The 24,506-nt window shown below is 32.8% G+C and overlaps 2 protein-coding genes across 3 annotated transcripts; both read right to left on the bottom strand.

Moving 5' to 3' along the window:
• Positions 1–306: 306 nt before the first annotated feature.
• Positions 307–2,843, bottom strand: LOC114393433 (54S ribosomal protein L51, mitochondrial-like). 2 transcript variants are annotated; one of them, XM_028354787.1, is made up of 4 exons: positions 2,726–2,843; positions 2,490–2,576; positions 1,059–1,165; positions 307–689 (listed from the first exon to the last, which is right to left on the bottom strand). In XM_028354787.1, the coding sequence occupies exons 2-4, from the start codon at positions 2,567–2,569 to the stop codon at positions 517–519; spliced, it is 360 nt and encodes a 119-aa protein (XP_028210588.1). In that variant the 5' UTR covers positions 2,570–2,576; positions 2,726–2,843; the 3' UTR covers positions 307–516. The 2 variants fall into 2 exon arrangements, with proteins under 2 accessions (XP_028210588.1, XP_028210589.1); XM_028354788.1 differs by having other exon boundaries at positions 2,490–2,569; positions 2,726–2,799.
• A 19,527-nt stretch (positions 2,844–22,370) lies between these two features.
• LOC114394048 (lysine-rich arabinogalactan protein 18-like) lies at positions 22,371–23,892 on the bottom strand. Its single transcript, XM_028355596.1, has 2 exons — positions 23,243–23,892; positions 22,371–22,614 (listed from the first exon to the last, which is right to left on the bottom strand). The coding sequence occupies exons 1-2, from the start codon at positions 23,798–23,800 to the stop codon at positions 22,531–22,533; spliced, it is 642 nt and encodes a 213-aa protein (XP_028211397.1). The 5' UTR covers positions 23,801–23,892; the 3' UTR covers positions 22,371–22,530.
• Positions 23,893–24,506: the final 614 nt, after the last annotated feature.

Here is a 24,506-nt window from a genome sequence, read left to right as displayed (position 1 = left end):
AAACATAAATCCGTATTTTCTTTCATTCCTTACTTTCAAGCTTTTTACAACTTTATTTAGATCTTTATTATTTTTTTTACCATTACTATTTAATTTCAATGTTTGATGTAGTAGAATTCAGTTTATCTTCTCAACATACTTGATCGTATTTGGACTACCAATAAACTATTTATTTACAACTTGTTTTAGTTTCTTACCTTTATTTTCGGCCAAACATGAAAATCTTGTATCCTGAAGCAACTATTTTAGAAGAAAATATTTCTTCCATTAAATGGCCCATTGCAACACTCTACTTAACAAAACAGCTTTAAGCGGAACCAACAACCACCTTTATCGCGCTTTTTCAATTTTGCTCATTAGCTTCATCATTGTGAAGCAAACAATGCAAACCACCCAAAAAAAAGTGAATTATTGAACAACTGGTAATTGTGCCAGATACATGAGAACTAACACCCACCAGTTCACAAATTGATTACCATAAGAAAAGGAACTTTCTCATACACATGGTGTTCTATCTTAATACTCCACAGCAGTTGTCCAAGTACCTTGCACACTAGGGTGTTTGGTTACATGTCTTGTCCTCAATTTCACTACCTTCCTTCCCAATGCATTTCTTAGCCTGGTTGCATGCAAAAGTATGTCTTCTGGGTCCATATTCTTCACACATATCACTCGCTGATTCTTGTTCTCTGCATTTCATAGGAGAGTTATCAATCACGACAACAAAAACCTATTCCCACTAGGTGGGATCAGGCTACATAAATCAAATGACACCATAAGGTGAGTCACCATATTGGATCTTCCACACACACCCAAACCACCTAAGAAGAGATTGTACTATCATTTTTTCAAGATAGATGCTATCCTAACTTTCTCTCCAATGCATTATTCCTTTCTAATCCTATCTTGCCTAGTGTGTCCACTCATCCATTGTAACTATAGAGAGGCATAGAGCTAAAATTTTCTTGTTTCTTTTTACCATCCAGCATTCAGTCCCATGCAACAGCATTGGAGAAAAAATTTAGTAACAACGCTACAAGTGAGCACAAGAATCTTACTGTAATAAGCCTTCAGATGTGGATGCTGACCACGAATGAGTTCAGTTACCACCTCTAATTGAGGATTCTTCTCCTTAAACGTTGGCAAATGAGACTCCATAAATGCCCTATCAAATATATAAAACTAAAGTGAGAATGCCCTGTTCAAAGCAGGAGAAAATATGAAAAAGATACTTGCTATTAATATTCTGGTTCCAAGCCTTCAATACTAGGTATAATGCAAGGCAATCAATACTAGGTATCATGAAATATAGTTGATTTAAAACTGTCTCTAACTAGATTTCTTTTTTCTGAAAGGCAAAAGGTAAAGTATAATAAAATAACAGCAGTAGCTCATAGAACAAGAAGTGCCATAACAGAAGCTACCAAGAGAAAGTTACAAAAACATGAAACATACATAGAGGAAAAAAACCCTCTATGCAGGATCACCAGGCCATACTAGTATATTTCCTTGTCAGCCTATATCAGTTTACTCGTATATTGCATAACAGTATTATAATCCTCCCCCACTACTGTATCAGCGCATAGCTAGAACCCCCCTTACAGTTAATTCCTTTCCAGATTACACCACAAAGTACCTCCTACAATATATTTGTTCTCCCTATCGGCTATTTATCAGCCAACCTCATCATCATCATCAGATCTGCTTTATTGCTCCCATTGTTAAAAGATTATGATTGGCATGAAGTCACAACCAATAAGGCACAAAAAACAAAAAACAAAGAAACAAAGATGTCTATAAAAGCACCATACAAGCAAGAAAAAAAAATTGTAATTCATAAATTTTCCCCATCTGAAGAGAAAACGATAATGCTCAACATAAAGCTCAGTTATTAATTGTGTTTGGTTTACTGGTTTCATGACTTTCAAAGCATGACAACGGAGAAGTATGCCTCTAGCAGGATTGAACTCAACGAATGTTTGAAGGGTTCTAACGCCAAAATAAACATACCCTACATGATTGTCTAGGTTTCCAGACTTAAATTTTACTAGTAAGCAAAATCAAAGAACAAAGATTAAGCCTGCAGTTAAAGGAGAAAGATGATCAAAATAAGGCAACACAACATTCATTCCGAAGAACAACAATTTGATTAAAACCTTATTATTAGAAGATATGCAACTATGTAGTACTGTAAGTTTGTAACCAATCTCAATTGTTATGTCCTGGAACGAATATCATCGTATCCACTCATTAAATTAAATATCATCATATAAGAATAATGATGACCAGAACATTTATGAACTACTATTCCACTCCATTCTTTCAAAAGTTAACTCACAAATATGGCTTCAAAGATCGAATGCAAATTTGCAATGTTATAAACAAATAAAGAGCACTATAGTAATAATAGATACCCAAAAAACAAAAATAAAAACTTGATTGTTCCGAATGAATATGAAAATAAAATACATTAAAGAATGTATATGTACCTTATACCTCTGCTACTTCCGCCCCAGTTGCAATAACTGACAATCAGCTTGTTAAGTTGCCAAACCCCTCGCAAAGCCATCTAAACCCTTAAAAGAACATAAAAAGAAAGGGGTTTTAGACAAATAAAATAACCTAAAGCCATGTTTTTAATTAAAATTCTTGACAGAACATAACGCTGAGAACAGAGAAAATAAAATAAAAATTAAAAAAAGAGCAGCAAACACCAAAGCATTACTTGGCACAAAGAGGAAGAGAGTGAGTACGTCTTCGCAGCGGAGAGGGGTTTTCGATGGTTCTGTGTTGTTTTTGGAAGTGACTAGGGTCATTCTATTTTCTGAATTGGGCCAGTACGGAACCCGACCCGAAAGACCACATTCTATTTTCTGCATTCCTATTTTGCTTCTTACAACCCCTAAAAGACTTGATCTGACAGAAATACCCCTACCTCTCCCAACCAAGTTGACCCAAACAGAGCTACCGAAACAGCCCAACACCATTGTCGATGACCCTAAAGTAGGAAAAAGATGTTGATGGATTCCAGAACGAAAGAAAGTTGTAAAACTTGACCTTATCTTGAAAATGCCTTTCTCTTGGAATACACTTATTTTCTTTTATACTTCTTGAATAGCCTTTATGATATTTAAAAAATTAGCATATTCTAGAAAGGTCTTTTCTGGAATCATGTTTTTATACTTTTGAAAAGATCTTTTTGGAATCATGTATTTATAGTTCCGAAAAAGGTTTTTTTGAAATTATGTTTTTACACTTTCGAAAATATCGTTTCGAAAGTATAAAAAAATAAATGTGTAACAGTTTCTACCCTACACATATATGTACTAATAATAAAAGGAATAAGAATGTGGAATTAATTAAAAGTTTTAAAACACATTTAAATAAAAAGCATTTCAAAAAGGTAAATGGTTCATATTCACTTTTCTAACATCATAATAGAACTTGTGCCAATAAATAATAAAATTATCTCGGCTCAAAATAAGGCCGTCCAAAACTCCAAAGAATGAACTAAAGACTAAGCATGTAAAACAAAATGATAAAAACTACATGTCCAGAACTTCACGCAAATAATACAGAAACGCATGCCCTAATGTCACATTCTATCAGAGCATTCTGTTCTAGCATTCTCTAGCATGAGGTTATCCATAATCATCCACCTAAACATCTACCCCCACGAACACAAAATTCAAGATCATCACAAGATCCAAACACAAACACCACAGAGGGAGTGAGCTATCGCATTCCTAACTAAAATACGGATAAACAAATACATAAGCAAAATACATTATAAAAATATTTATCACATAACTCAACTTAATACAATTTATGCCACTTCGCCACTTTACCATTTAAAACTCATTTTTCAATCACCAATCACATTACACATGAATCACACACTCGATTCAAGGCGTAACAACACTCATCAATTTCATAATAAACAATTCACAGGTGTTATTCAACAATTATACTAAGACTCAGGTCTATATGCAATGTGGTATCATGTCAGTGAAAAACAACACCAGGACGCTTAGGAGTACATAACAAGATACGTCATACAATGGGTATCTCAAGTCACTCTCACTAAGTAACATCATAAGGTGACCAGTCAAGGTCACTTTGTTTTGTGAGAATACTTCAACCATATGGGATCGACATAGGCATAAAGGAACACTTAAATCGAGTGTATTTACCCCCAAGGCCTGAACTCTGAGAATCCGTTAGGGTCTCACCTTCTTGATTCAAGTCTAACTCCTAAAATAACTTTTGCGTGCAGACATTGTTCATGAATTATACAATACCCACGATGTCAAGTATTAACCACACACTTATTCACAACCATATCTCATGTCCACAATTTAACATTTCACAATCTATCATCACATGTTTACGTGTATCTCACAAGTTAACACATAATCATGTCAAAATCAAAGTAATCAAAATCATAGGTCAAAAACACAAAAACACCAAGAACACTCAATTATATCAACCAATTTGGATTAGGGCATCAATTGGCCCGTCAAACATAATAATCTCATAATTATAATTGTAAAAGAAAAATTAAAATACGATAAATATATCAAAATAAATCCCAATTAGATCCTTTACAGATCCCTATACATATTCATTTTAACCCCAATTGCGATAAACTCGTCACTTACCTCTAAGCGGGTTCACGTGTGTAGTCTGACAGCTATAACAACATCTCTAGCGGTTCCCTAAGATTCCTCAAGCTTTTCCTCTAATTACTCTACTAGAGTTTCCAAGCGTTAGAGACAAGGAGAATGGATTGAAGCTCTCATTTCACTGTCTCTGTGCGATGAAAATTTCTCTCTCCACATACATTATTTCACAAATCCCACAAATAGGGATGTGAAAATTTGAGTTCCAAATCTGGTCTTCACATTTCAAGACGATCCAATGGTTAACGAGTCCAGGATCATAGTTTTAGTGGAATAGGTTCAGGTGTATGCGGGAAAAAGTAAGCTAAGTGTGAGAGACATTTCTCTCACCTTAGACATTATTTCCAAAATCCCAGCGGTAGAAATGTGGGAAAAGGACATTCGAATCCGATGTTCAAATTTCATGATGATCCAATGGTTAACCAGTCAGAGATTGTAATTTTACTAAGACAGGTTTGAGTGTATGCGAGAAAATGAGAATTACGTGCGAGGTAAATTTCTCTCACCATAGACATTATTTCACAAATCCCAACGGTAGGGATGTTCGAAAATGAGTTCCTAATATGGTGTTGGAATTTCACGATGATCCAACAATTAACGAGTCTGGGATCATAGTTTTATTGGGAGATGTTTGAATGTATACGAAAAAAAGGAAAAGATTTGGACAGAGGAGGAAAAACGAATTTGAGAAGAAGAGAAAATGTAGAGATGTATCATAAATGTGAAAACTTACCTAATATAACTCTATTCTAGGTTATTTTTAGCCTATTGTTTACTTTATTTCCTTTTCTTTTATTATCTTATAAAAAATAATTCAATTTTACTGATGCAATCCTACCCCCCAAGGACATTGGATAGAAGACTCCAAGAAGATTGAGTCAGAGATGCAAGAGAAGGCGTTAGGGTTCTCATGAGCCTTAGAATAGATTTTGGGCCCATGGGCTAAGTATGAGCCCACTTATCTTTGTACATATTAGATTAAGGTTTCATTATTTTTTGGCATTGTATTTAGAGCTTCATAGTGTAGGGAGGGTACCTTGGTAATGTAGGATTTTTCAGCTCTTGTATTTTAGGACACATAGACTAATTTTTGTATTAGGGGTAGTTTTGTAATTTCACATGCATTAAGTGCACTATTTGATGTGTGTGTGTTGGGAGATAAATTTAATTGAATTGGGAGAAGCCCAATCCAATTAAATTTTGGACCATCTTAAGGGGGAGGTGAGCATTTGCTTGCTACACCCCATTGCCTCATCATATAGTCACACTTTGTGCATGTCCTTCATGTTTTATATGCCTCATGACACCTAAGCACACTTAGTGGATAATCTTGGACTTGATCTTGGATTAGTGGGTTGAACCATAGCTAAAATTCACTAATCATAATTAGTGAAATTTTGGCTCCACAAATTCAAATTCAAATTCAAATGAAATTTGAATAGAAATTTAAATTTTCCTCCAATTTTGTGTGACACTTAGGCTATAAATAGAGGCCTTGTATGTGCATTTTTTCAACTTTAATCATTTGAGAATTACACTTCAAAGTTCAAACCTCATTTGAGACATAAAATTTCATGCTCCTTCTCCCTCCACTCATCTTCTTCCATCTTCAAGTTCTTATCCATGGCTTCCTATGGTGGTGAGCTTGTTCTTGACTCATCTTCTCCTTGAAGTGACATCTCCAACCATCTTTCTTTCTTCTCCATTCTGCTGCCATTGAACTTCAAGAAGCAAAGGACTCCATTGATGAAGAAGATCCAAGGCCTACAAGTTCCACATGGAGCTACGTCATGTGGTATCAAGAGCATCTTCGTCTAGGTGATGTTCGTTTGCTTCCTCTATCTTTTTGTTCGGTCAATTCACTTTAATTCCTTGTTCTTCATCTTATTCTCCATGTATATCCTCCATTGTCTTATGGTTTGGTGATTTTTAGAGTAGATTCAAAAAAATAAATCGATTAAATCTTAGATCTACACTTGTTCTTGCATTTCTATGGTTCAAATTTTATAGATCTACTCTTGAATCATGTTTTTGTGTTGATTTTAGGTTCTATCATTTTTTAGTCATGATCTTCTTGTGCTGAACCTTTAGATCTAAATTTTCTTCCAAAATATTCATTAGAAAAAAAAACACAAAAATCCAAGTATAAATCACTTAATCCATGTTGTCTTAGAGTCATGTTTAGTCATAATAATTATCACATTATGTTCTAAGTTTGTGTTGAATTTTAATTTTGTTGATTGAATTCTAGATACATTTGTTCATGTATTCTTGTCATTCTTAGCCTATCTTTTGAATTTTGAATCTAATTCATGCATGCTATTTAGTTTATAACATGTTCTAAATAAATTCCTAGAAGTAGTCTTGTTGTTGAACTTTTTTTTTTTTTTGTTTTCTAAGTTTCCTACATGATGCCTATGAAGAAGTTGAGTTGTGACTGGATTTGTGAATCAAAATAAGTCTTAAGCTCTCTTGAATTGTGTTATTCAAGACAATTGAGCATAAGCAAACACAAATTGTAACTATCCAAGCCTTAAGCAACATAAACACTACTCTTGATTTCTAGGTTGAAATCGCTAGTACTGACAGCTTGAACGTACAAACTAGTAAAAATTACTGGGAATTGGTAACTACGAATTTTGAGCTGAAATTTTTACTGAATTTTCTAGACATCTGGACCAAAAAATAGAAAAAAATAATCAAGTGATTTGGATAAATGGAAAAAATAAGAAAAATCATACACGCTGGTAGGAAAATCAGTGTCCAGAAAAAAAAAAAGTGAAAGGGAAGTATGCTTGTTGTTTGGCTCAAAATTTGTTCTATAATTGATGTCTATTTTATACCAATCCTAATTATAAAATTTCAATTGAAAAATAGTGTAAAAATAAGTGCCAAAACTAGAGGTTTCTTGAGTTTTTTTTTCTACTCTACTATGGAGCCATTCTAGGTTTCTCTTTGAGTCCTAACTTGCTTTTATGTGCTTTTCATTGCTTTAATTGTTGAATAATCCTTGACAATTTGTCTTGTTAAAACTCTATTGTTTTAGCTTTCATTTCATTTTTTTGGTCTTTGGTTATTGCTTGTCTCTTTGTTTCCTTGTTTGTGAGTTTCCATATAGGGAATTGGAAAGGAAGATTGGTGTCATCCCTTGAAGAATTTGAGTCAAGAAGCAAAGGGCCAACCATCTTAAGAGCTATTGGACTAAGAAGTGTTGGACAAGTGATCTCAATAACTTAAGAGGGGGGTAAATTAAGTTAAAAAATTTCTCGTTTAATTGACTTCTAAATCCCTTTTTAAATCTATATGTTAAGAATATTGAAGATGAAGATGAAAATTATAACAAAATACTTCAAGGGTGCAAGATAAATAAAATATGCAAGATAAACTTCTTCTTGGATGAAACCATTTAAAAAGGCAATTTTAGCATCCATTTGATAGAGTTTAAAATCCATTATGGATGCAAAAGCCAATAACATTCTAATGGCTTCTAATCTGGCTATTGGAGCATAGGTTTCCTAATAATCTATTCCTTCTTCTTGATTATATCTTTTGACCACTAGCCTAGCCTTATTTTTAATTACTATTCCATGTTCGTCCAATTTGTTTCTGAATACCCATTTAGTTCCTATAACTGGATGATTATCAGGTTTGTCAACTAATTCCCAGACTTTATTTCTTTTAAATTGATTTAACTTTTCTTGCATAACAATAATCCAATGTTCATTAATTATGGCTTCATTTAAATTTTTAGATTCAATTAAAGGAACAAAAGCCATATTATTGCATGGATCTTTGAGAGAGTGTCGAGTTGTTACCCTTTTTGAGATGTCACCGATGATATTATCAAGAGGATGATATCTTGAAGTTCTCCACTCTCTTGGAAGATCTATATTTATTTTATTTTCATCAATTTGAAAGTCTTTTTCATTTCCATTTCCTTTGTCTTTGTGCCCTTTCTCATCAATGTGCATATCTTATAATGAATCTGTAATATCATCAAGTGTTTCCTTTCTTGGCCTTATAGGGTTAGTCTCATCAAAAGCAACATGGATAGATTCTTCAATAATCATAGTTCTTTTATTATAAATTCTAAAAGCTTTACTATTCAAGGAATAGCCAAGGAATATACCTTCACCAGAATTTGCATCAAACTTACCTAAGTTGTCTATTTCGTTGTTTAGCACAAAACACTTACATCCAAAAACATGAAGATGAGAAATATTTGGTTTTCTTCCTTTGTACAGTTCATATGGAGTTTTCTTCAAGATTGGTCTAATTAAAGCTTTATTCATTATATAACATGCAGTATTAACAACTTCAGCCCATAAATATTTAGGAAGATTTGTATCATTAAGCAAAGTTCAGGCTATTTCTTCTAAAGATCTATTTTTCCTCCCAACTACTCCATTTTGTTGAGGGGTTCTAAGTGCAGAAAAATTGTGTTCAATGTCATTTTCATCACAAAGTGATTCAAAATTCTTATTTTCAAATTCTCCTCCATGATCACTCTTAATAGATGCAATATTGAGATTTTTCTTGTTTTGAATTATTTTAGCAAGTTTCTTAAAAGCATGAAAAACATATCTTTTGTGAGTGAGAAATAATATCCATGTGAATCTTGAATAATCATAAACTATAACAAGAGTATAGTAATTTCCTCCAAAACTCATAGTTCTAGAGGGACCAAAAAGATCCATATGCAAAAGTTGTAAGGGTTGAGTTGTAGAAACAATATTCTTTGATTTGAAAGAAACCCTTACTTGTTTTCCTTTTTGACATGCATCACACAATCTATCTTTTTCAAATTTGATTTTTGGTAAACCAATTACTAAATCCTTAGAAATTAGTTTATTTAAATGTTCCATTTTTATATGAGCAATTCTTCTATGCCATAACCAAGAATCATCATCTTTACTAAGAAAACATTGAGCATAATTTGATGTTTTATCTAAATTTATCATGTATACATTATTAGTTCTATAGCCTATATGTTTTATATTTTTATCATGTTTATTTTCAATAACACAATTATGAGAGTCAAATGATACTAGAAAGTCTTTATCACATAATTGACTAACACTTAGTAGACTATGCTTAAGACCATCAACAAGTAAAACATTTTCGATGGAAGTAGATGGATTCGTACCTATTTTTCCAATTCCAAGAATTTTACCTTTGTTGTTGTCTCCATAAGTCACATGTCCACTTTTATTGGGAGATATATGAGTAAATTTTGATGCATCTCCCGTCACGTGTTTAGAGCATCCGCTATCAATGTACCAGCTTTTCTTCAAGAAATCCTTCATTCACATAATTATGTTTTTGACTTAGGTACCCAAATTTTCTTGGGTCCTTGATTGTTAGTTTTGATCAAAGATTCTTTTGGAACCCATATCATTTTAATGTTACTACTATTTTTCCTAAAATAACATGTTGATGCACTATGTCCTTTCTTTCCACAATAAAAACATGTTAAGAAGAGAGAACTATTCTTTTGAAAAGATACAAAGAAGTTTTTATACATTTTCTGTTGTTTTTCAGGTCTATATCCTAATCCAGCCTTATCAAACACACATATTTTCTTTCCTAGTATAATGTTTAAATTATTTTTGCCAAGAGTAAATTTGGCAAGAGAATCTTTTAGATCTTTAATTTCTACTTTAAATTTATCACAACATTTACATGAGTGAGATACTTTATTAATATCTGGTATGGTAGAAGATTGATTTCTATCAATTTGTTTTAATGTTTTGACTTCAGTATTAAGATTTTCTAATTCTATATTTAATTTCATAACTTCTTTTTCTAAATTTGAAATTATTTTCTTAGAAACTGAAACTAGTTTGGCAAGTTTGACTGATTCTTTATGCAAGTCATTAAATTCATCTTGAAGTTCATCAAAGGAAATAGATAGGTTATTGTTAGAAGATGTTACCTCTTCTTCGCTATCATAGTTTTTGGCCATGAGACTCAGATTCACGACTTCATTTTCTGAATCTCCTGATGAATCTATATCTTTATCTTTCCAAGTGATGTAAGCTTTTTTTGCTTTGTTGTCTTTGAAATTTTTCTTGTCAAACTTCTCCATTCTTTTCTTAAAACTAGGGCAATCAACTCTTAGATGTTTAGGTTGATTACAGTCATAGCACTTTGGAACAGAAGGAGAGTCTTCTCCTTTTTTTCTTTGTATTGAAATTTGTTCTTCTTTGATTTCCTTTGTTCCTTAGAAACTTGTTGAATCTCTTTATGAAGAAACTAAAATCATCATCTTCTTCTATTTCATTCAAGTCTTCTCTATCACTTTCTTCTTGAATAGAAGATAAGGCTTTAAGTGCTATTCCTTTCTTTTTCTTTTCATTTTCTTCATGTTGATTTAGTCTCATAAGTTCCATTTCGTGTTCCTGAAGCTTTCCAAAAAGAGTTGCAAGAGACATGTTAGTGAGATCTCTTGATTATGCAATTATAGTTACCTTTGGTTGTCATTCCCTGCTTAAACATCTTAGAACTTTGTTAATGAGATCCTCATTAGGAAATATATTTCCTAATGATGCAAGATGATTAACTATATGTGTAAATCTTTTTTGCATATCTTGTATGGTCTCTTTTTGATTCATTCTGAAAAGTTCATATTCATGTGTTAGGGTGTTTATTCTAGATCTCTTAACATCTGTTGTTCCTTCATGGGTTACTTGTAATGTATCTCACATTTCTTTTGCATTCTTACAATTTGAGACTCTAAAGTATTTATCCATTAATGCAGAGGTAATTATATTTTTAGCCTTTAAGTTATATTGTACCCTTCTTCTTTCCTCTTTATCCCATTGTTCCCTAGGTTTTTCTATAGTTACATTTCCTACTACCATTGTAGGGATGTAAGGATCGATTTCAGTAGCTTCCCAGATGTTTAAATCTATAGCCTCTATGAAGATTTGCATGCGGGTTTTCCAGTAATGATAGCCCACACCATTAAATATATGAGGCCTATTAATGAAGTTTCCTTTGGGAAATAGGAAGTTTGATGAGACCATAATTATTCTTGAATTTTCTAAACTTTATACAAGAATCAAACTCTGATACCACTTGTTAGACAAGTGCCCTCAATAACTTAAGGGGGGGGTGAATTAAGTTAAAAAATTTCTCGTTTAATTGACTTCTAAATCCCCTTTTAAATCTATATATTAAGAATATTGAAGATGAAGATGAAAATTATATTAACAGAATAGTTCAAGTGTGCAAGATAAATAAAATATGAAAGATAATGTAATCAAGATAGGGAAGAGAGAAATGCAAACTCAGTTTATCCTGGTTCGGCCACTTCTTGTGCCTATGTCCAGTCCTCAAGCAACCCACTTGAGATTTCTACTAACTTTGTAAAAATCATTTTTACAACTTCTGAACACCCAAGGGATCCCTTTCCCTTGTGTTCAGGAAACTCACAATTCAAGAGACAAACAACCTCTTGATCTCAATAAGTCTTTAAAGAAAGTATAAATGTTTTTCTCTCTCTTAGAGAAGAAGATACAAGATGAAATTCTTAGAAGAATCCTTAATTGATTTACAAGTGTTTGGCCAATGATTTGTTTTTGAAAGGATAAGACAATAAGATTCTGAAAAACTCTCTCTAAAAACTTTTGTTGATAAGTCACATATTTATAGGCCCTTGGTGGCTTTTTAAAAACTTATGAAGGGATGTGACTTTTCAGAGTAGCTTTTAAAATTCCCCCACTAGTAATCAATTACAACTCTTTGGTAATCAATTACACAGTTATGTAATGAGGAGTCATGACTTTTCAATTTGAATTTTTGTAGTTCTGTTATTGATAATCGATTACAGCTTTCAAATTTCAAATTTCAAATTTTTTGAAAGAGTTTTTTAAAATAATTTTGCTTCTGGTAATCGATTACAATGTCTGATAATCAATTACCAGTGAAAAAATGCCTTTTCCAGAAAATGTTAAAAATATTTTAAAACCTTTTTATAATCAATTTAAAAACTATGTTGTGAGGTCAAACCTTTGCAATCACTAAGAGACTCTTTTAACAAAGATAGACTAAGACTTAGTTTTCTTCTTGATCTTTGTTTTCTTGGTCTTGATTTGGACTTGAAATAAAACTTGTGTTGCTTTTGTCTTGGTATCTTCAAAACTTTCATACACATACATTCACAAGAAGCACTCCAAATTGAGTGAATCACCAAAGAGAGAACAACCACCAAAATTGAGGACCGTTTTGTAATTTAGTAATTGGCAATTTATTACCTTCATTGCTTTCAAGTTTTGTAACAAAAACGCCTTTCATTGGAAGTGTGTTGGGAGCCTCCAATAGGTTACCAAACTTCCATTTATGTGTAATAATTTTAGGCAATTTTCCCTTAGGATAGTGAGTGTTTTGTTGGGAACCTTAAATGTGGTCATCCAAACACTCCTAGGATCCGCCTAGTTTACATTTCTTACACTTTAATTTCTTGCTTACTTTCATAGCTTATTTTCTTTACTAGTCATACCTAGTTTATCTTGTAATTACATAATACTTTCTTCTTGCTTATCACGCTTATCTTGAGTTCTTTTGAACCCTAGCTTTTACCTTTTACAAACCTCCAACAAGAAAGAACCACAACTTAGGAACCAACATGAGTCATCATTCATCTAGTGTTAATGGTGAGGGTATTAGTCATAAGGATCCTCTATCTAGAATCTTAGATGAGTTGAGTTTCCTCAAGTTATGGAAAGAAAAACTAGAAAGAAAAGAAAAAGGAAAAGAGAGGGTAAAAATAAATCAAGATAAGAGAGAACAAATTAAGAGAGGAAGAAAGAATAAAAATAATGAAAGAAATGAAAAGAAAAAAACATGTCTCCTATAGTAGTCATGACTCTTGCAAGAGTTTAAGTGAAAAACTTAACAACTATTATAGAGGGCGCCATAGTTCACATACTAAACATCATTCCCAAATAAGAGAAAAGGATAAAAGGACACAAGAGGTTAACATTAGCCTCCCATATTTTCATGGAAAAGATAATGTTGAGGCCTACTTAGATTGGAAAATGAAGGTTAAACAACTCTTTGCTTGCCATCATATTAGCGAAGATAGAAAAGTTCCATTGGCTACCCTTAGCTTTCAAGGGTATGCCCTCTATTGGTGGACTTCCCTTATTAGGGAATGAAGGATTCATGGGGATCCTCCAGTAGAGTATTGGAATGATCTTAAGAGTGCCCTTAGGAAGAGGCACACTCCCTCCTACTATGAAAGGGAGCTTATGGATAAGCTCCAAAGGCTTAGACAAAGGAGTATGGGTATTAAAGAATATAGACAACAAATGGAACTACTCCTTTTAAGAGATAGACTTAGGGAGGAGGAAAGAACAAGCATAGCTAGGTTCCTTAGTAGGCTTAATATGGAAGTGAGGGACAAGGTTGAACTCCTTCCATATAGGAACCTAGATGAGCTAGTCCAACTTTGTATAAGAGTGGAGCAACAAATTAAAAGAAAGTCTTCTTCAAAATCTTATGGCTTTCACTCTTATCTAAGAAAGGACCAAGCCCAAGGAATTTTGGGGGCTGCACATTCAAAACCCAAGGAAGATAAGTGTAAGACCATAGAGAAATCCACCCCTAAGACTAGTTCCCAAGAAAGGACTAGCTACATTAAATGCTTTAAATGTCTTGGGAGAGGTCACATTGCCTCTCAATGCCCCACAAAGAAAACCATGATTATGAGGGGTCAAGACATTTATAGAAGTCAAGAGGAGACTATTTCTTCCCCTTCCTCTAGTGGAAGTGAAGACGAAGTAAGGGGTGAAAAGTCTAGTGATGAAGTCTACCCCCATGAAGAAGGTGGCCTCCTAATGGTTAGAAGGCTCCTTGGAGGTTAATCTTGTGATCTATCTCAATCCCAAAGAGAGAACATATTTCATACAAGATACAAAATTTTAGATAAAACTTGTTCTCTCATTGTGGATAGTGGATCTTATTGCAATTGTTGTAGCACAAGATTAGTTTCCAAGTTGAACCTCACTATCATTCCCCACCCAAAACCTTATAAACTTCAATGACTCAATGAGCAAGGGGAAATGATAGTTAACCAACAAGTGAAGGTACCTTTCTCCCTGGGACATATAAGGATGAAGTTAATTATGATATAGTTCCCATGGAGGCAGGGCATATTCTTTTAGGAAGGCCATGACAATTTGATAGGAAGATCATTTACAATGGTCTAACTAATGAGATTACCCTCACCCATCTTGGCACTAAATTTGTGTTGCATCCTCAAACACCTTCACAGGTGGCCAAAGATCAACTAACTATGAAAGATAAGAAGGATGAGGAAGAAAAACTAGAAAAACAAAAGAAAAGAAGGATATTAAGGCCTTGTCTTCAAAGGCCAAGGGGAAGGAAAAAGAGGAAAAAGATTCCTCCAAGAAGATTGTTAAGAAGGAAAATCATTTTGCAACAAAAGGTGATATCAAAAGAGCACTCCTTCTTAAACAATCTTTCTACCTTCTCCTATCAAGGGAAACATCCCTTAGCACTGTCATACCTCTTGAGCTTGAGGTTATTCCTCAAGTAAAGGAGTTTTTGGATGAAGGTTTGATTTGTAAGAGCTTAACTCCTTGTGCTTTGTTGGTGCCCAAAATAGGTATTATGAGGCACCGAATCCCTATGATAGGTGGTATGATGAATGTGTTGAATGGTACAACCCTCTTTTGTAAAATCATCCACACATCCAACATCTTCATGATTCACATACATAGGGACTCATTAGGTAGATTTGTTCTTATTTTTAGTTTCAATACAAACTTAGGTGCTCATATAGGACACCTTAGGTTTTTCGTACTTTTTGGTATGAATAATCAACATGAAAATACAAAAAAATGTATGTTTTATTGCATTACTTTCCTTAATTTTTTAAATAGTGATCAAGGGGTTCCCATGAACCCTAAGAGAATAAAGGTCATTCTTGAATGGCCCACTCCACCAAGTAAAAGGAAAATTTGGGGCTTCCATGAATTAACAAACATTTACAAAAGGTTTGTCCCATATTTTTCTATACTTGTAGCACCACTCATTGAGTTGGTGAGGAACCATGTTCCCTCATGGGAAGATGCCCAGAAAATGGGTTTTCAGACCTTACCTTAGTCCAACATACAAAACACCACTAATATATATGTTTTTATTCTTTTTACAGGTGTTGAGGGAAGAAGCCCAGAGTTTCAAGAACCTCTAGATTTGAGGTCAAATCCTTTTCAAGGGGGATGGAATGATGCAATCCTACCCCCTAGGGCATTGGATAGAAAACTCCAAGAAGATTGGACCAGAGATGCAAGAGAAGGCCCTAGGGTTCTCATGAGCCTTAGGGTAGATATCGGGCTCATGGGCTAAGTATAAACCACTTATCTTTGTACATATTAGATTAAAGTTTCATTATTTTTTGTCTTGTATTTAGAGCTTCATAGTGTAGGGAAGATACCCTAGTAATGTAGAATTTTTCAGCCCTTGTATTTTAGGGCACCTAGACTAATTTTTGTATCAGGGGTAGTTTTGTAATTTCACATGCATTAAGTGCACTATTTGATGTGTGTGTTGGGAGATAAATTTAATTGAATTGGGAGAAGTCCAATCCAATTAAATTTTGGACCATCTTAAGGGGGAGGTGAGCATTTGCTTGCTACACCCCATTGCCTCATCATATAGTCACACTTTGTGCATGTTCTTCATGTTTTACATGTCTCATGAAACCTAAGCACACTTAGTGGATAATCTTAGACTTGATCTTGGATTAGTGGGCTGAACCATAGCTAAAATTCACTAATCATAATTAGTGAAATTTTGGCTCCAAATTTGACTCCACAAATTCAAATTCAAATTCAAATTCAAGTGAAATTTGAATAGAAATTCAAATTTTCCTCCAAGTGTGACACTTAGGCTATAAATAGAGGCCTTGTGTGTGTATTTTTTCAACTTTGATCATTTGAGAATTACACTTCAAAGTCCACATCTCATTTGAAACATAAAATTCCGTGCTCCTTTTCTCCTTCTCCCTTCACTCATCTTCTCTTATCTTCAATATCTTATCCATGATTTTCTACGGTGATGAGCTTGTTCTTGACTCATATTCTCCTTGAAGTGGCATCTCCAATCATCTTTCTTTCTTATTCATTCTGTTGCCATTGAACTTCAAGAAGCATAGGACTCCATTGATGAAGAAGATCCAAGACCTACAAGCTTCACATGAAGCTACATCATTTACTCCCTATCAAATGAATGAATAAAACATTCTTTTTATTTTCTTAGAAAATATATTTATTTTATTTACCTTAAAACTATTATTTTAATTAATAAAACTATTTCTTCTTATTTATTTAATTACAACAACATCATTATTTTCTAAAACTCTATTTATTTTAAAATAAAATTCTTTTTAATTTATTTTACAAAAAATGAGGTGTTACAAAGTATATTCTAGAAAGACTTTTATGGGGTAATTTTTACACCTCTCCTTGGTTCTCGACTCCATTTGTGACTCTATGCTTTCTTTCTTGCGTTAGGGTGGTTCGGTGGTGGTGTAAGAAGGTTGCGGTAAGCGGCAACAATGTTTGGTCAACCGTTGTATTGGGTGAAGACAGGGCCTGCTTGGGAGAGGCAATGGTATTTGTGGCTATTCAACTCCTTTGGGAGATGTAGTAAGCAAAAATAGAGGTGAAAGAAATAAAAGCCTTGAAACAGAACGCAGATTCATCCCAAACAAACTTCATACTCATCGAAGTCCAAAAAATCGTGGGATCGTGCAAGTTAACTCGTGATGTTGACAACATTATACACACACCTTGTGTTTTGGCATATTTATCAATAAAGTTTTATTTGGAGGGGTGACTCAGGGTTAATCAAGATTGTGATAGTTGCTATAAATCTAACATTGTCTTCGATTCTGATCCATAAAAGAAAACATAAGAGGTAAAAAAAAATACAACAGAAGGGTGATTTATCCAAAGTGATGTAACATAATTTATATTCATAATGTGATTATAATTTTTTTTAGGGGAATGTGATTAGAAATTATATTCATCGCACTACCTAAATCAAAATGACATTGGCTGTAGTAAATATATAAAATAATATATTTGAAGACAATAAAAAATTAATAATGTGAAATTTTGAAAATATCACACCCAACACCTTTCTCTTTCACTAATTAGACAAAAGTATTGTTGATATGAAATGGAAAATGTATTGAACCGACGATACAATAATAATAATAAGTTACTAATGGGAATGGTTATCTTTGGTAGTGATACCACAAAGAAGAGTATGAAAAAAAATGTTGAAAAATAATTATAAATTACATCTTTTTAGATTAAAAAATAGCTCATCAATTTTTTTTCTTTTCTAAATTCCAGTTATGTTTTCAAACATCTTCACTATTTTGCGAACAACTTTATTTTGGGCAAAAAATAGTTGAAATCACAAGATTTCAACTGTTCTAAACATACGCTAGATAACAAAAAATATTATGATTACAATTATAATGGAGTGTGAATAACTTATTCCAGTACCTTCTAGCTAACTTTCAAAAGCTACTTTAACTAACTCATAAAAATAAATTAGTTTATAAACTATTAGTTTTTTTTATCTTTACTGATTTTATGAAATCAAAGAATTAAATATGTTCTTTAATTTCATTTTATATTTATTAGTTAGCTTATTAGCTAATTTTATTAATCACTTTCAATTCAATTAGTAATTTATAAGTTTTTAATTTTTCAACTCCTAACTTAGCTAGTTTTACAAAACACATGAGAAGTTATGTAATAGTAAGAACTAAAACCATTTACTTTTAGAGTGTGATAGAGAAAACATTTTAGTTAGTTTCTAATTTTTTTTATTAGTCGAAAAAATTGTTTAACCATTTGATAAATGAATGTTTTCGTAGTTTTTATCATTTTTTAAATGTTACTTCTAGTAATTTTCTTTTAAAATGTTAGCTTATGGCTATGTTTGGTAAAACTAATTAGAAATGTAACAGCCATAACTTTTAATAAGTAATTAATAAATTAATAAATAAATAAATAAGTAATAAATAAATAAATAAATTATTAGGTCATAAATTCTCACTATATAAGTCAAATGTTAATCAACAGTTTTTTAGAAAACATATTCTGTTCCTTTCTTTTTTTTTTTCTGACGCACAAGAACCCTAACAGAGTAACCAGAGGAGGAGCTCTAGAGAGCACTAGAGACGCCACAATTGCTAACAGAGAACATTTAAGCGACTACATCGAGGTAAGGAATGAGTTACTCACGCTTGGGGATTAGAATGAACATGTGTAGGAATCCCTAGATGATCAATTTTTGGGTTATTTTGGGGTGTTTATGAAGTTTAATTATGTTTTCATGTTTAATCGCGGATTGAGTGTGTTTGATGAACCAATTGGTGTTCTGTTGCGAGTTTGTTGTAGAATTGATGTGTTCCTGTGTTAGGTGTGTACCTTAGGAATTAGAATTCTTTATAATTAGCATAAAAATTGTGTGGTGGTGATTTTGTTTATACCAGATATGTTGGCCTTTCAATCTTATTCTTTTTATTTTTTAAATTTTTTTTTCACACCGCAGTGTATACGTGTACATATATATTGATACTATTTTTTTTACAAACTTTATATTTTATTTCACGTGGGTGATTTCTCGTCATGAAATTCATATGTGTAGGGATTGTTGGATAATTGAATTGGCTAAAATCATTTAAAAAAATTAACTAAAGTTGTATTCACATTGTAATTAGGCATTTTCTTGATGTTGGTAACTTAGTTGAAATATATTTAGAATATAGGTATACATGTTGTTCATATAAATCAATATGAGTATATATTTTATTGTTATATATAATTTGTATTTACTTAATGATATATTTGATATTATTGTGATTATTTTATATTAATATATATTTAATACTTTTTATATGTTATATATATATATATATATATATATATATATATATATATATATTAAATATAATATACTTATATATATATTTTACGTGTATTTTATAGTTATTTGTTTATAAGTCTTGAAGTTAAATATCGTATGTTATTATTATTATGATACATTTTTATTTAATTGTTGAGTATATTTTGTAATTAGTTAAAGTGTGAAATGTTAAACTGTAGACATGAAATATGGTTGTGAATGAAAGTGTGATTGATATTTGTAGTAATATTACTTGTCATGTGAGTTATGAGTTATACAGTAACCCGACCAGTGTTTACCTTGAGAGAACTTTTATGCGCAGTGTTAAAGGAGATTGTAGGATTCCTAGTTAGGATCCTGAAGGGTTAAACTATAGTGCAATTTGTTAAATATGTTTGAAATATAAGAGTGAGGTCGTGGGTATTATATAACTCATAAACAGTGTATGCGTGCAAAAAAAAAATATTTTAGGGGTTGGACCTGAATCAGGAAGGTGAGGCCCAAACGGATTCTTCGGAGTCTAGGCCTTGGGGGTAAAGATACTCGGTTTGAATGCTCCTTTAAACCCATGTTGATCCCATGTGGTTGGGGCATTCTCGCAAAACAGAGTAACCCTGACTGGTCACCTTATGATCTTACTTAGTAAGAGTGACCGAGTATACCCATTGTGTGGTGTGCTTTGTCATGTACTCCTAAGCGCCCCAGTGTTGTTTTTCACTGACATGGTACCACATTGCATATAGGCTTGAGTCTTAGTATAATTGTTACATAACGCTTGTGTTTGAATTTCATTGAGTTAACAATTGTGGTTGATGTTATTTTATGGAGTGTGTAAACTTGAATGGGTGTAAATAATGTGTGCGATTTTGTGTAGTAATGTTGTTTATATAAATTCAGCTTTAAGTATTATATGTTTCACATGCTCTAATGTTTTATTATATACGAATATGATAACTCACTCCCGGTGTGTGTTTGTGTTTGGGCTAATTGCCACTTTGTTTCAGGTGAGACTTCATATGATGAGTCACATGCTAGAGATGGAGAGACTTAGTCTGTGATAGGAATATGCTCTGATAAGTGACATTGGGGCATAGGATTTTACTTCGCATATTATGATTTTCGCATGTTATGATTTATTGAATAATATAATTGCGTTATACTTTTCTACTTTAGTATCTTTTTATTATTTATTTAGAGTGGACGACCTTGTTTTGAGCCGGGATAATCTTATCTTTTATTTAAAAAAAATTCTATTATATTTTCACTAAGTGGATGTGAACCTTTAACCTTTTGAATTGATTTAAATTAAATGTGTTTAAAAAGAAAAATTATTAATTAATTTTGCATGTTTTTTTTCCTTCTTTTATTATTATGTGTTTATAATCTTTTAAATAAATTGTAAGGGTAGCGGGTGTCACAAGAAAACTAACTGAAAATTGAAAAATTAATTTATTAAATTATAAGTTTTCGGTAAAACTAATTGTTGAATTGGCTGAAAAATATAAAATTATTAAAAAATAATAAAATCATGATTTATTTAAAAAAGATAAGCAAAAAAATATTAAAATATTAAGGATAAAAAAGAAAAAAATATAAAAATCTAGAAGCTAGAAGTGCATTTCAAAAAATGTTACTTCAATTAAAACTACTAAAGAAAGCTTGTTTGCTGAATAGTTCAACCGAATTTTTCAATTAATAAAAATAGTTAGAAAATAATTGAAATATCTTACGAACCATATTATGAATTTTTATATTTTTTTTTCTTGAATATTTACAATATTTTCCTTTAATCTTTTCTATTTAAGGTAAACATAAAATTTTATCAATGTTTAAAAAAAATAATTTTATCAAATACTTATGTTTCAATAAAATTATTTTCGATTAATCTTTATCTATTAATTAACTTTTCAACTAATTTTGTAAACCGTAACCTTAAAAGTATTTTTTAGGCTTTTTTTAAAAAATAAAGATTTACATTATAAAGATGGAAGGAAAGAGACGAAACGAAAAATGAACAAATGAAAATTCACAATTGAAGTAGCTTACCTTACCTAACTGAATTCATTAAAGGGGAAAAAAAGTTTGTGTTTTAAATTTCACATATATTTCCAACGAATCGTAGTTAAGGTTAGTTGTGTGGTGTTATAACTGCAGGGCTGGTACTGATGGCATTAGCTCTATAGTTAATAACATGGGTAATTATTGATCGTCGCAGTCAATGACAACGACAGAGACATGCGATTTGCGACAAGAGTGAGAAAAAAAATTATATTATTTATATTTGTCATTATTTTCTTTTTTCTTATTCTTTTTGAAGATATCTTTCTTCTTACTCAAATTTTACTGTTAAGTGCTAATGGTAAAAGCAATAATGATAGAAACAACAAAAATAATAGAGATAAACCACTGCAAAACATGAAGGTGCATCCAAGAATAATGATTCAAAGATAATGAATTGAAAATTAAATTAAGTTTTAATTGTATGTAAAGTGTGAATTAAAAAGTAAGAATGGTTAATTTTACTATCTATATTGTAATTACATAAAATCAGCTCCTAAATTTAATTTCAATTCTACTAGAAAATTCAAACATAACTTTAATATTTGAAGGTATAATTGTGATCTCTAATTTGGTGACCACTAGCATCATCCATCTCTCAAGTCTCAACAAGTCCCAAAGAGTAATAATGATCTAAACCCAAAACTAACGAGACAAAAGGCCAAGCAAAGAAGCACTAGTAAGGACAACGACAGCAATCGAATAATAAGGGTCTGAAGGTAACAATGTAAATAAATGTAATGTGTACCCAATACAGGCTCAAAAGATAAAAGAAAAAAAAAGGAAATAAATGATACAAATACAAGAATTTAATAACAGCAACAAAGCCTGTCTAGAAGACCAAAACAAGGGTAGCCCAACCCAAAGCTAGGCCTCCTAGAACCTTCTCCAAGCACATGGTGGTCTCTGCTCCACTCTGAAAATATAAAGCAAAAAATGTCAGATCCCATATTTAAACAATGTTAAAGTATTCACAATTTGCCCAAAGGAAAGAAGTAATTAATATTTTATTGATTACCATTAACCAAAATCCTAGATTTACTCCACTGTTATAAATTAGTAGTAAATTTTTTTAAAAGGCTACCCTAATTTGTAACCAAATCCATGCGTCAATGGTGGCGCGTGGCCACATCGTAAGCATACATCTGAGTTCACTTTCAGTTTGGTGTAGTAATAGTAAAAGTGTAAAACCCTAAACTCAGTTAAGTTCAAACGAGTTTCAGTACTTGGATTTCAACCGAACTCATCCTCAATAATTTAACTCATAGTGAAAAATTATTTTTCATTTTTTTAAATCACAAATTTTCCCTTCCAAAATATTTAACCTAATCACTCAAATTTAAGAATACGGATTAAGCTTTAAAAAGCTTAAACAATTTCATGTGAGTTGATCCATGTTTTCGTGTAAGTTGATTCACATACTCGATGGTAAAATATTTTTCACTTATATACATTATTTTGTTTATATTACTCATGAATGTGAGATCTCCAACGAAAAAAATCTCAGATCTGATTGCACATTGTACAAAAGAGACAAGAAGTACCTCATCGTTGGCAGCAGTGCCAGGTCCAGGGGAAGAAGCATCCTCGCTGGGTCCAGGAGCTCCGGTGGGTGGCGCAGGAGGTCCTAACAACGGTGAAGGAGCCGGAGCACCGTGCTTCTTGCCCTTCTTCTTATGCTTCGGAGCCGGAGAGGGAGCCACAGGGGTGGTTGGCGCCGCCACCGGAACAGGAGCGGGTGGAGAACTCACCGGCACGGGAGCGGGGGGAGAGCTCACGGGAACCGGCGCCGGAGGAGGAGTTGCCGGTGGAGGAGTCGCCGGAGGAGGAGAGGCTGCAGGTGGCTTGGTCACCGGAGCAGGCGCGGCGGGGGTGGTGGTGGGAGATGCCGCCGGAGTAGATGCAGGGGTTGCAGCTGGTGGAGATGATTTGGGAGAAGCAACGGGAGCTGGTGATTTCGGTACTGTGGAAGGTGCTTGGGCGGGAGTGGCGGCGGCGGGAGTTGCCGGAGTGTTTGACGGCGCTGCGGCGGGAGACTGTCCTCCGACGCCGGCGACTACAATGCAGATGAATGCGAGAGAGAGAACGCCGTTGCGATCCATTGGTGAATGAATCGCACTGTGGAGAGTGTGATTCGTGTGGATGAGAGAGAGAGAGAGAGAGTGATGGGGTATGGTATGTAAGAGAGATGTGGCGAAAGGTTTATATAGAGACTACCTAGTTAGTTTTCTCGACCAACAATATAATAATATTTGATTAAGTGATATCGGACTCGAATATGTTAGATAAGATTTTGAATTTAAATCTTATATATGAAAAAAGAGAGAAAAACCTATTAAATTCATCAATTAAATTCTTTAATAGATATTAGTTATAAAAAATTAGTAGATACTCAATGATTTAAAAAAAGTTAGTTTTCTCTTAATGTAATGAGGTTCGTTTTTTGACGTTGATGATGATGATGGGCTTTGTTGGTACAGAACGGATATCATCATGGACCACACATTAGCCGTTGGATCAACGTGTCTGACGTAGCAGGCTACACCGCGTTTCAAAACATTAAAAAAGCATCTGCCTGGCAATCTAAAACGGTCGATTAAGAAAAAAAAATTTAACTTAACAAATAAAATCTAAAGTTAATTAGAATATCAACTATTGATTGTATAATTAATGGTTACTATTGGATTATAGTATTTTGGAAAATCCATTTCTAGTCTTAGACGAGTCAAATTCATTTAATAGATATTAAAACTAATTAAAGTGAGAAAAATATTTATTTTGGTATTGAAGTAAAAAAGTAATAATTTA

Source organism: Glycine soja, chromosome 17 (genome assembly GCF_004193775.1).
Source record: "Glycine soja cultivar W05 chromosome 17, ASM419377v2, whole genome shotgun sequence".
Lineage (NCBI taxonomy): Eukaryota > Viridiplantae > Streptophyta > Magnoliopsida > Fabales > Fabaceae > Glycine > Glycine soja.
This window is presented reverse-complemented; position numbering and strand designations above follow the sequence as displayed.

Bases quoted from the DNA above. Each gene is read 5' to 3' on its own strand.
- LOC114393433 (XM_028354787.1), bottom strand. From the start codon at position 2,569: ATGGCTTTGCGAGGGGTTTGGCAACTTAACAAGCTGATTGTCAGTTAT. The intron at 1,166-2,489 runs GTACATATACAT...TATATTTGATAG, and splicing joins GGAAGTAGCAGAGGTATAAG to GGCATTTATGGAGTCTCATT. The intron at 690-1,058 runs GTAAGATTCTTG...TATGAAATGCAG, and splicing joins ACATCTGAAGGCTTATTACA to AGAACAAGAATCAGCGAGTG.
- LOC114394048 (XM_028355596.1), bottom strand. From the start codon at position 23,800: ATGGATCGCAACGGCGTTCTCTCTCTCGCATTCATCTGCATTGTAGTC. The intron at 22,615-23,242 runs GTACTTCTTGTC...TTATATTTTCAG, and splicing joins GCACTGCTGCCAACGATGAG to AGTGGAGCAGAGACCACCAT.